Consider the following 13502-nt stretch of genomic DNA (forward strand, 5'->3'; position numbering starts at 1 on the left):
TGTTCTTTTTTCATTCGTTGGTGCGGCTTTAAGAAATGTGATTGAATAATATGGAAACTCACCTAATTCTCTTGTCTGGCAATTTTTGTTAGCCAAACACCAAGACTCTAGCGGAGGCTCTCGGCTCTTATCACTGACGGCAGCCTGAGTTTCCTTACAGCATGTCACATGGAGAGAGGTCAGACCAGCCAAGCAGAAGCTGTGCTGCCTGTTTAGCTATGGCTGTGGGTGTTGCGCATCATTTCCGCTGCCTTTTAAGTCTGAAAAGGAAGAAGAAACAGACTTCATCTCTCACTAGTGTGGCAGAATTTAAGAAAAGCATGTGTTTGTGGGAAGTGTGCCCTGGAAATCTTGCAGTGACTATTTTAAAAAGTACAGTCTGCCACATCTCTGATCGTAAGAATTCACCTATATCCTATATGCAAAAGTATATTCACTTTCTCTCACACAAGAACTTCCGTAGTTTAGTATAAAATAGACTCACGCTCATGTTCAGGTATAGAGGAGGTTTTTCAGCTGTATTCCTTCAGACCATCTCTTAACCGAAGAAGTATGGATTAAAATAACAATATTGTTGCCCCACATATATCCAGCATGCAATGGTAATAGATCACTGTAGACTACTCTACTCATAACGAGGGAAAACAGGAATTCTGAAATCCAGCTGGGCTCAGTGTTTTGATAGAGCCTTGGTTTTGCTTTGTGGAATGACAGTAGAATAAATTTGGTTATTGATTTTGCTTTTGGCTCGTTCTGTTAGATACATACCATGATCTAGTGATTCACCTCAAATACAGTTTTTGCTTTGGATATGTGAGGCCCGAGATTCCATCGGAAAGATAAAAGGAGGGTCACAGGAAGGAAGGAGAAAAGTGTGAGATGAAATTAAAGCCCATAAAATAATTGTCACATTATAAAAGACCAGTAACAAGATGCGTTTCCATGAAGGTTCATAGTAACAGAGATTAAATTTAGAAATTCTAAGAGATCAGAAATTAAAATGACACCAGATATATTTTCTTTTTTAGTGTGTTTGTGCATCTGTACATGCGCGTGTGTATGTGGGGCTAGAGGTTGATATTGGATGTCTTCCTTGAATGCTCATCTTACTCTTTTGAAACAAAGTTGCTCCCTGAGCCTTGAGCTTATCAATTGGCTAAGCAGGCTGGCCAGTGAGCTCCAGGGATCCTCTTGTCTCCATCTCCTACCCATCTTTAGTATTGGGGTTGCAGATATGTGTCTCCATGCCCAGCTTTTAAATGGATGCTAGGAATATCAGCATAAGTTCTCACACTTATGCACACTATCAGATATTAGAGATTAGATTAATGAGATTAGAATCTAGAGTACACAGAATACAAAGTGCACAACCAAAAATTTGAAATGTACTAATTGTCTAATGTGAGGGCATATTAAAGCTGTTTGTCATTTTTTAAGTCTCAAAATTTATCTTCCAATATACATCTTGAATCTCTGACACTGTCTTCTTATAACTTTTTCTGTTAGTTTTGTCATAACAATGAGCAAAGTAACTCACCCAATTTTTTGTGGGAAGGTATGGCCCCAGGGATCAAGCTCAGAGCCAAGCTAGCCAGGCTAGGGCTGAATTCCTAGCTTCTTCCTGTTTTTAAATCTTGAGACAGTGCTGCACTGTTACTCAGGCTAGTCTTGAACTCGTAGTTTTCCCTGCCTTAGCCTCTGAGTAGATAGGATTATAAGCCTACACCACCAGCCTAGCTAATACAATTATTTCAATCCATAATTTTTACAATCTGCAGCAGGTAGAACTTTTTTGGGGGAGCACCTGGAAATGAAATTCTAGCCCCTACCCCACCCCTGAAAAGAAACTCTAAAGCATGGGAGAGAGTGTGAGACAAGCAGGAGTGAGAACAGAAGTGCTCTCGTGAAAGAGGAAAGGACGGAAAGCAGAAGGAGACAGTTGGCTGCAGCCTGCTGGCTTTTGTATGGTCATCCGAAGGACAGCTTTGTCGGTTTGGAAAGTTCACAATGTTCTTGCAATAATGTGGAGGGAGAAACTGCCTAGGGAATGAGGTGGTCTGTGTAGAGGTTCTGGACAGTGGTGAAGGTGCTGCCTGGCTTTGCTGCTGGCTGTAAGACACTGTGGCAGGACAGAGATGAGTTAAAGACCTGCTGAATGTATCAGAGACAAGACTGTGATTTCAAATCTTGTCTCCCATTCTATTTTCCCTGAGTCTCAAGAAAAACAAAGTTCAAACCCCTTTGATGGGTGTTAACAATGGACCTCGGACACAGGCAGTGCGTTAGCAATTGTCCAGTAAGGAAAACATCTTCTAAACACGTTAAAAGCATTGTCTCTCAGCAGCCTTACTGGAAGCCTCATAGATATATTTCAGACCTTGGTTTGTTTGCTGTTGTCTAAAAAGTGAAGAGGCCGTTAGATCTTTAAACATCTATAGGTCAGAAGCAGGTGGGGAAAAAAAACTCACTAGCAAAAATAGCCGTGCTTTTTTTCTGTGTATGCTGGGAATTGATACCAAGGTCTGTGTGTGCTATCCTGACTTTACCACTGAGCTGTGACCCTCGCTCACTCTTCTTTCTCTATGAAATTCCTTCTAAGTCTGATATGGCATCTCTTAGAGTTGTCTGGTTTTCTTATTGTGCATTTTAATATTTTCATTTATTCTAGAAGTAGTATTTTGACAAATACTGCAAAACTGTCCTTTAACATAGTTATTATACCAGTCTTTACTTACATACACAATGCCATTTATCCATGCCTGTTTCCAGTATGGGATATTGTTAAAATAGATATTTGCCCATTTTGTAAGCATAAAAATTGTTACTTAATTTTAGTTGTTACCTAACAGTTAAATTGAGCACCATTTGCTGTTTTTAAGATGCTTAATTTTATGGAAGTTATATACCATTCTATCATCCACTTGTTAAGTTGTGGGAAATTCTTTATGTATTAGTGAAATTGTCCTATATGTGATATGACTTTCAGTTGTTTTCACCTTGATTTATGTTAGTTAGCTAGTTGAAGGTGCTGGGGATAGAGCCCAGAGCTTTGGCCTTGCTAGGAAATGTTCTACCACTGACTTTTTTGTGTGTTATAGTGGGCCTGGTGTTTTGTTTTGGTTTCGGTTTTTCAAGACAAGGTTTCTCTGTGTAACAGTCCTAGCTGTCCTGGAACTTGCTTTGTAGACCAGGCTGGCCTTGAACTGATAAAGATCTGCCTGCCTCTGCCTCCCAAATGCTGGGATTAAAGGTGTGAGCCCACCACCGCCTGGCTTGTTTTGTTTTTGCTAGTGTAAAATTTGTCATTATTTTCTCTTAAAACTTTTGAGTTTGGAATTACAGAAATTCCTTCATACTTTTACCACTTTAAGGTTGAAATATTCCAAAGATTTCTTAGTTCAAGATTTTAAAAACTATGTATAATCCTTGATCCATTAGTTTTTATTCTATTATGAACACTTGGCTCTTACTTTTTGCCAAACATTACCACACTATTTTTCAACTACTCTGTTTCTACTTGTAACCATAACAACTTTTTTCATATATTTTATATTTATTTCAAAATCTTCCTAGCCACTCACCAATGGCATGCTTTAATTTTTTAATTACTAATTAAGGTCCTATAATTTATTTTGCTATGTGGAAGAGGTAATATCTCTTTATTTTTTCTTTCTTGGATTATTTTCTTTCTATTCTTGCATATTTTTCATGTTTTCAGTGGAAAATGTAAGCTTTTAGTGTCACTAGGGAATACTTCAAAATCCATAATGGATGTTTTCTTCTAATAAAATGTCAAACTCAGGCTAATTTCTATCATTAAAAGAAATTATAGTAGTTCTACAAAAATATACTAATATAAAGTGAAATAGTTTAGCAGTTATTATTTAGCATTATCTTCAAAATATACCTGTAAGTCTCTTTTCTTTTATATGAGAATGACTGATTGATTGATTGATTTTTAACTCAAATGTTTGCATTTAGATGAATTTTCAGTGTTTATTTATTCCCGAAGTACTCCTGATTGTTTTATAATTTGATTTCTCCACAATTTTTTGTTCGTTTGTTTTTTGAGATAAGGTCTCCCTATGTAGCCCTGTGGGCTACAACTCTTGGCAGACAGGATGGCCTTGAACTCATAGAAATTTGCTTGCTTTTATCTCCCTGGTACTGGGATTAAAGGTGTGGGCCATTGAAGCTGGCTTCTTCTCACTTTCATGGGAGGAAAGAGGTTCATTTTAAAACATCTTGTTAAAATAAATATTGCTAAATTACTTTCTGATTAAGTCCCAACTAAGTAATGATTTGCTACTCTTTAAAATATACATTTGTGTTTACATATGAATCTGCTTGTAATGTTTTAAACATTTTAGTAGCTCATGTATATAATTTTTCTTTCAAAATCTCTAGAAAAACAGTCTTTAACTTTAAGGTAGATTTTGCCCAACATCAAAAGCTACTTAGCAACATCCACTTGCATAAATACTCTGGATAAAATGCTCTCTATAAAGAAACAAAACTAAACGATGCCATTGGAAAACTGAAAACTCTATATGACATATATGACTTTTACAGAGAGCAATTGGATTGTTTGCTTTCTATAGCATTCTTTCTTTTTATAGAAACCATACTTTATTTTTCAGGTGCTTATAGTTTATAATTTATACAATTTAATTATAAAATCATTTGCCAAAAGCAATTTCCAAATGTGGAAATGCATGGCCTTTGTATTTAGGATGATTTAGGGATAATTTCACTCCTAATTTCCTACCTAATGATCTTCTCTTTCTTTCTTCAGCCTATACAGTAATCCAGGTGGGATGCCTCCTTACCCTTCTCAAGGTTTTCCATTTCTTCCTCCATATCCTCCACAAGAAGCTAACAGGAGTATCACATCTTTGTCTGTAGCTGACACTGTTTCTTCTTCAACCACAAGTTACACCGCAGCCAAGCCAGTGGCTCCTTCATTTGGCATCCTTTCCAGTCTGCCGCTACCTGTTCCCACGGCAGACTCTTCAGCACAGGTTGGTATCTTGTGGAGTCTGTGTTCTGTACCTGTGAAGTAGGTATTCAGTTAGCGGTCATTTAGTATGTCCATCTACTGAGATAGGCATGAAACAAACATTAAATCATACTTGTCATCTCAGACAACTCAAAAAGGTAACCAATAAAGAATTGCAAATATAGAGCTTCTAGACAGAGAGAGTCTGGATGTGGGAGACAGCTGAGTTCATTGCCCCCCGAGACCAAGTAGTAGTAGTAGTAGGGAGATATTGTTATTCCAGTTTTGACTTTACCCCAGTGCTTCAGACTGTGCACATAGTCGATGCTCAGGGGAAATGAGGCAGATAAATGGATGGATGCATTTATGCCTGAGGCCAGATTTCTAAAGGATGGTTTTAAAATATTGAGGATAACAAGAGGGTACATAAAGTACGAGGTAATTGGTTACATTGACAGAGGCCTTGCACTATATGACAGGTGGCGTGGAAGTAAAGCTGCCTGTAATAGCTCTCTCTAGCTGTCATGTAGGGTATATTGGACAAGGCATAGGACGTGATTATGTAGGAGAGGCAGGTGTCAAATTAAAAAGGGCCTATTGGAGCATGCTGAAATTTTTCAGCATTTTATTGGCTTAAAAATTATATGTTCATAACTGAAACTGGTACCTGTTGTCATGTAAAAATATTATAGAAAAAGAGACCAATATTTTGTGCATACAGTATTTCTGTAGATTTGGAGGCTGGAATAATGGTTCAGGCATTAAAGGCCTGTGCAGTCACAAGGAACTGAGTTCAGGTCCCCATCACATACCATAAAAATCCAGGCATAGTATTCCATGCCTGTAATCCCAATACTGGGGAGTTAGACACAAGATTTCCTGGGTTTGCTAGCCATCCAGACTGGCCACATAATGAGTTCCTGCCCATACGACCTCCCCAAACCTGGCGCCAAAAAAAAAGGGTAGAGAACTGATTGAGAAAGACACCCAATGTTGATCTCTGGCCTTCACACACACACCTAACCTGTACTCACATGTACACACACAAACACAAATATATATAAATATGTGTATGCATATACATTATGTTCAACATTACTGATTTTACAGTTTAGAATTTTAAAAATACAGACCTGAACAGATTTTGTTTTTCCAAAATTTTTTATCATTGTTTTAATAAAGATTATGAACAAACTATCATTTATTTGGTTTTTTGAGATAGGGTCTCACTAGGTAGCTCTGGCTTTCCTGGAACTCACTATGTAGACCAAGCTGGCCTTGAACTCACTGAGATCTGCCTGCCTCTGCCTCCTGAGTGCTGGGATTAAAGGCATACCCCACCATAACTGGCAACAAACTATAATTAATATCTAAAAAAATTTGGGGTGTTCTAATGCATAAACCTCATAAATACTCAAATTGGTACTGTGTTCTTTATCTACCCTACTCTCTTATTTAACTTAAATATGTAACTACTCAGAGTGCTGGCAGTTTACTAATTTATGCTTGATGTCTTTACTTGAAAGAAGTATATTCATTTACATCTATGAAATCCACAGGTAATTCTCTATACCTGTTATAGATGCTCTCAAGAGATATGTTTTATAATCATACACTTCCACACAGCCTAATGCAGGCTCTTCTAAGGCCCATACCCCCTCCCCATCAAAACAGTGTAAACGCCTATGTATAACAGTACATTGAGGATGGAGGCACATGTATGCATCTCAGCCCTCAGGAAGAGAAGGCAGGAAGATGAGTTTCAGACTAGCCTGGACTAGTTAGTGAGTTCAAGGTCAGGCTGAGCTACATGGTAAGATCCTGTAGTGACAAAATCAAGTAGAACAAGTAAAAGTGCATTACCAGACAGATGTAAAGGAAATATATGTGCATGTGAAGGGCAAAGATGAGATTGTGATATGAAAGCACTAATCAATGCAGTACTTTAAAGTTTATATAAGATAAATGGGACCAATCCAAAGTATAGCTGAGATTTAATATTCTTCAAAACTCTTCTTTAGATTAACCAAAATGGTTTTGGTTATAAGATGCCGGATATCCCTGATGCATTTCCAGAACTTTCAGAACTAAGGTAAAAAACCTGAAGAGTAAAGATGATCTTGTCTATTTTATTTATAGTTTCATATTCAAATTTAAGTAAAATGATTCAAAATTTTTTCACTGTTCCTTTACTTTGGTTGTCTTAGTGGGTAAGTGGTATAAATTAGCTTTAGGATGATAAATTGTAACATGACTTGTTTATATCTAGGGATTGCTCTAGATGCCAAGAATGATGTAATAATTACAAAGATAACAAAAGTTCCTTTCCTTCACTGTAGCTTGCAGTCTTTGAGAATTATTTGTGAATATATTAGATTCTGATAATTTCAAAATAGATCTTTCATTTTTCCTTTAGTAGATTAATGTTGTGTATAGATGAGTAGACTAAAGTTATGATAATATATTTGGCAAACTAGTTTTAGAGCTAAATTTTTACTCAAATTTATAGCAGATAAGGTGGCAGGATTCAAGTTTAAGGTACTATTTTTCATATAACATAAGATGTGCTGCAAATAAAGCAATTTTTGGTCCCTCCATTTAGTGGGGTATCCCATGTACCCCACTAAGGATTTATAATATCCATGAGGCTACTAGTAAGACCATTGAATGCAATTAAGAATTATACAGATTAAAGTTTGTGAACAATTCTGTAATTTTAAAAAACAAACTTCGACATTACTTGAGCCTGTATTTTAATTCATGAGTAAACATCAGAAATAATTTTTAAAGAATGCAAGACCCAAGACAGAAAAGACATATTACATATATTTTATGGGGTTTGATATACATTATAATGCTCAACTGTCAAGAAATAAGACTATCTATTTTTAAAATACTGTCTTTTCTCCTTTTTAAAAGTTGACCTACTATAAAAACTTATGAAAACATCAACACTACAGAAAGAAAAAGAAAAGAGTGTGATCGACCTCCATATTCCTAATCCTCCCCGTGGTTCTGACTCTCTTGTTTCTCATGCTGCTCTGTCCAGCTCTGTTGGTAACTGTGGACATGAATCAGACTTGCTCTCCAGGGCTTGTTCAGTTTCCTTTTTTTAAAAAAAAAAAAAAACACTGCCATGGGCTCGGCCTCCCATGTCAATCACTAGTTAAGACAATGCCTTCTAGGCTTCCATGCAGAGCAGTCTCACAAAGGCATTTTCTCAGTTGAGCTTTCCTCCTCAGATGATGCGAGCTTGTGTCCCATAAAACTAGCCATCACACAAGTCAGATTGGAAAACTGCACATTTGTCACCGTGGAGAAAAACTAGATGACTGGTATTTAGAACAGTTTGCTTTTTCTTTTGTCTTTAGTGTCTCGCAGCTCACAGACATGAATGAACAAGAGGAGGTGTTACTAGAACAGTTCCTGATGTTGCCTCAACTAAAGCAAATTATTACTGACAAGGAAGACCTAGTAAAAAGTATCGAGGAATTAGCAAGTATGTTTCCATTTGCTTTAATTCACAAGTCCTGAGAAAACTGTGATCTGTGCTGGGAAATAAGCCAGAGATTTATCTTACAGGAAATAATCTCCTTTTGGAGCATACTTTGGAAACCAAAAGGCAAACTGTTTTAGATAAGGTGAGTTACTGGTCATTTTTTAAGACTTTTTACAGTCCGAACATCAGATGAAACAGCAATCTTATGTTTTCTTTTAGTATGAATTACTTATCCAAATGAAATCTACCTTTGAAAAGAAGATGCAAAGACAGCATGAACTCAGTGAGGTATGACTGACTGCTTATCTCTCTTCCTCAGGGGGCGGCTAGTCTGCGGGGGCTTGGTCACTTTCCTGCTTTCACTTCCTCAGAGACAGTTATTACCACCTGACTTTATAAAGCTGAAACCTGATGTCCATGCAATGGGCATCTAGTTCCAAAACCCATAGAATACGAAAAGCCCCAGCAAATACAAATTAGCAAAGTAGTATACCTTATAATAAAGCCTAGTGACAAAAAGAGAACTTTAAATGAAGTATTTTTTATAAAATTAGACTTAGGCTTATGTAAAATTAATCGTTAAAAATAAAAAAGTAGATGTAATTTTTGTTGCTCATTCCAGTAAGAAACATTGTAGTTAATAATAATCTATTTCCCTTAAAATTGAATTTTGAAAGGTAAACCCAATGTAATATAAAACAGCCAAAAAGAGACAAAGGAGAGCAAAAATTTATAATGAGCTTTGCATAACATCCTTTAAAATAAAATTAATATAATAAAGGTTTATATTGAATAGTTAATATATTTCTGGTACTGAAGTAATTTACACATATTTACCCAATATTACCCCAGACTTTATGAGGAAACTATTACCTAATCATTTTTCTATTTTTCAGGTAAGGAAATTGAAACACAGAGAGGTTAAATAGATTCCTTGAGGTCATATGATAGGAAATATTAGAGTTGGGAGTTCAACTTAAGCCATCTGTCCCCTCCCAGGAAATCTGAATACCTGAAACACTCAACCAACACACAGGAGTTTTCACAGCAGTCGACATCATTCTTTTATACTAGCTCTTACTAACTACAAATGCATAGTGTCGGAGTCCAGCTCCGACCTGTCCAAGGGTTCTTGGGGGATGCAAGAGGAATGAGGAAGTATTAAATATGTAGCCCTAAGTTTCTCCAGTCCCATCTGGCCCTGCAGTCCTGCAGCCACTTATAAAATAACCACTCAGAGGTTTAATATTATTTGAAAATTATATGGCCTGTGGCTCAGGCTTCTCACTAGCTAGCTCTTATAACTTAACCCACCCCAAACTATTAATCTATGTATCACATGTTCCGTGACTTTACCTGTGTCCCATTACATGTTGTTCCTTGGACGGCGCTTTGCTGTCCTTTGCTCTCCTTTCTCCTCTCATTATGTCTCTTGGAATCCTGCCTGGCTCCATCCTGCCCTGCCATAGGCCAATGCAGCTTTATTTATTAACCAATCAGAGCAACACATATTCATAGTGTACAGAACGACATCCCACAGCATAGATAGAAAGGCAGAAGGAGAAGATAAGAAAGACAGAGACAGGAAAGCCTCGGAAGGGCCCTGGGTCATTACCCACTCGCCTCATCCTTTATAATGGGCTTTTCATATTACTATTTCATATTTCATATTACTACCAAGGGAAGAGGCAGAAGACCCCCCCTGTCAAGATCAAAGGACACTGTACAGTCAAGTGTAGACCCTTCAAAACACCTGGTAACCATGGCCAAATCATCTCATTATGCAGCCCTGCTGGGTAAAGCAAGCTCAGATTCTCTGTCCTTGAGTAAGGTCTTACTAGGGAGCCTCTGTGGACCCCCACAATGTAGTATTCTTTTAATTTAAATAACCACTAGAAAGCACCAGTGAACATCACACTTAATCAGTGTATGTTAGAAACACCCTACCTGTTGTCTGTCATTGCTTGGGAAGTACTCAACACTGTAATAAGTCAAGGGAGGACGACTCACACTATGAAAGAACAAGTAAACAGTTGTTACCAGAAAATAAGCAGAATGTTAGAGAAATGAGAAAACTTTTCTCTTACATTTCGGTAATTAATGTTGCAAAATGAGGTATGGACAAACAGAAAAACCTCCATTTACAATAGAAGGAAAACTGTAAAGTTTTTAGAACCCCCTGACATAAGTTAGGAAAACTGCTAATTGACATAAAAGAATACTATATACTGTGTAACTTCATTTAAAATGATGTAGTAGTTTTGTAGGAAGATGAAAAATAGTTGTATGGAACAGGTTGCAGTTCAAAAATAGGTTCATGTATGTGAGTAATAACTGGAAAAACTTCAGGATTCAACAAATTATGTAATTGTTCATCGGTTTAGTGTCCAATCAGAAATAGTCTTGATTCTTTATATCAAACCTCATAAAGGTCATATCATACAGAGTGTAGAAAGATACTACACATATAGTTTCAGTAGAAAGTATAATAACCAGTTAATTCCTAGAAGTTTTTTAAAAAGATTTTTATGTGAAAAGCCCAGTTTTCCAATTGGAAAAAGCAAGAGCATAGAGGAGAAAATGTTCATATTTAAATATATAAATTTAAAATTTATATGTACTAAAATAAAATTGGAAAGTGAAGGGTTTTGTTTTTGTTTTTGTTTTTTTTAAAGAACATATGTATAATATAGACAACACAGATATTGCCAATGGGTAGTAAAGAACAAATGAGAAACTAGGAAACCCAGCCAAGGAAAACCAAATGTCTCATAAAGAACTCTGCTTTTGAGCTAAGAAGTAGAACACTTACTGAGCCTTTGTAAAGATGCACTTGCAACCCTGTCACCAACACAGTTTTGCTTTAACACCTTTTCTTACTCGTGACATTTATGTACGAATTGTTTGAAGTGATCCCCCCTCCCCACAGGTAGGGTTTCTCTGTGTAGCCATGGCTGTCATGGAGCTTGCTTTGTAAACTAGACTGGTCTCGAACTCAAAGACCCACTTGCCTCTGCCTCCTGAGTGCTGGGATTAAAGGTGTGCGCCACCACACACTTGAGATGATTCTTGAAATACTTAAAAATATAAAACAAAGAAACCTTTCACTTCCTGCGTTCCTGGAAATGTGCTCAATAAAGATTTTCTAGTGATGGTGAAGCATGCTTAAAGTATGAAAATCAAATCAGTAGACTTCTGATTACCTGTCTCCATCTTAAGCAGTGTGTGCTCTAATGCCTGGCGCATAGTTGCTAGCAAATATATATTTAATGAATAAGTAATGGAAATATATTATTAAACTGTATTAAATTCTAGTTTTTCTTCTCAAACAAGAAGTGTGTCACACTTATAAAAATAGATAACATGTGGGTGATAAGGAAATGTTATTTGTTGTATGTACCTGTAACGGTACCTCAATAATGTACCACCCACAACACTCTAGAATGGCTATTAAAAATAGTTTCAGTTTCTTCATTTAGGTCTATAATCCAATTAGAGTAAATTTTTCCCTAGACATTTCTTTTTCTTCTTTGGAGAACTCTGTTGCGGTCCCAGGCTAATTTATTGAATGGGTCGCTTGTTTGTTTCTGACTCTTTCACTTTTGAGCTCTTTATGTGAGAAGTACAGCTGGCAAAGATTGTTCTCTCATTCTGTGGGCTTTCTCTTTACCCAGCTGATTGTTTCTTTAGCTATGCAGAAGCTTTTTAATTTTGTGTGCCTGGCAGTGGTGGTGCACGCCTTTAATACCAGCACTCGGGAGGCAGGCAGAGGCAGGCGAATCTCTGTGAGTTCGAGGCCAGCCTGGGCTACAGAGTGAGGCGCAAAGCTACGCAGAGAAACCTTGTCTCAGAAAAACCAAAAAAAAAAAGAAAAGAAGCTTTTTAATGTTGTGATGTCCCACTTGTCAAGTTGTTGGCCTTAATTCTTGGGCAAATAGAGTCCTATTCAGAAAGTCCTTTCCTACACCGATTATGGAGGGCTCTGCCTATGTTTTCTTATGGCAGCTTCAGTGTTTCAGGTTTAGGTCATTGATCCATGTAGAGTCAGTTTTAGTGCAAGGTGACAGTTACTGGTCTAACTTCATTCTTCTGCATGTGAGCATGCGGTTTCCCCACACCGTCTGTTGAAGATGCTCTCTTTTCTCCAGCTTTTATTTTTGGTAGCCTTGTTACATGTACATGTTTACATCTTGGATTTTGTTCTGTTGGTCCACATGTCTGCTTTTGTGCCAATATCATGTTTTTATTACTGTGGCTCTGTGTACTATATCTTAAGATCTGGAATGAGAATCCATCCAGCATTGTGCTTTTTTGCTCAGGATTGTTTTTCATTGTCCATGATCTTTTGTGGTTCTATATGAATCTTAGGTTAGCTTTTTTCTATACCTGTGAAGAATAAATAGGGATTTTTATTGGGATTGCATTGAATCTCTAAATAGCTTTTGGCAAAATGGTCATAATTTTCATAATTCTACCAATCCATGAGCATAGGATATATTTCCATTTTCTAGTGTCTTTTTCTGTCTCTTTCCTTGGAGGTTTAATGTTTTCATTGGTTAGGGTTTTTGTTTCGTTTTGTTTTGTGTTTTTCTAGATATTTTATTTTTTTTGAGGCTACTATGAATTGGAGCGTGCCCATGATCTCTCGGTATGTTTGTTGGTGGTGTATAAAGATACTGATTTGTACAAGTTAATTCTGTATCCTGCCATGTTTCTAAGTTTATAGTTTCTAGAAGTTTTTTTGATACAATTTTTGTTATCTCTAAAGTATAGTATCACGTTATTTGCAAATAGAGATAGTGTGACTTCTTTCAATATTTGTATCCCTTTAATTTCCTTCTCTTGACTTACACTGTTCTACTAGGATTTCTAGCACAATGTTAAAAAGGAGTAGGGACAATGGACATCTGTCTTGTTCCTGAATTCAGTGGGGTTGCTTGAAGCTTTTCTCTCTTTCAAATGATACTGTGAGTTTCTGGTCTGTAGCTTTGATTGTGTTGGGGT

The 13502-nt window shown here is 36.9% G+C and overlaps 1 protein-coding gene across 3 annotated transcripts in view; it reads left to right on the top strand.

Moving 5' to 3' along the window:
• Positions 1-13502, top strand: part of Vps37a (VPS37A subunit of ESCRT-I) — a 39915-nt gene that overhangs the window by 19187 nt on the left and 7226 nt on the right. For all 3 annotated transcript variants that reach the window (XM_059245041.1, XM_059245040.1, XM_059245042.1), the window contains exons 5-9: positions 4796-5021; positions 7021-7091; positions 8371-8498; positions 8582-8640; positions 8718-8786. In XM_059245041.1, the coding sequence (XP_059101024.1) occupies positions 4796-5021; positions 7021-7091; positions 8371-8498; positions 8582-8640; positions 8718-8786 (553 nt within the window). The remainder of the gene's footprint in view (positions 1-4795; positions 5022-7020; positions 7092-8370; positions 8499-8581; positions 8641-8717; positions 8787-13502) is intronic.

This window comes from Peromyscus eremicus, chromosome 17 (assembly GCF_949786415.1).
Source record: "Peromyscus eremicus chromosome 17, PerEre_H2_v1, whole genome shotgun sequence".
In the NCBI taxonomy this organism is placed as follows: Eukaryota; Metazoa; Chordata; class Mammalia; order Rodentia; family Cricetidae; genus Peromyscus; species Peromyscus eremicus.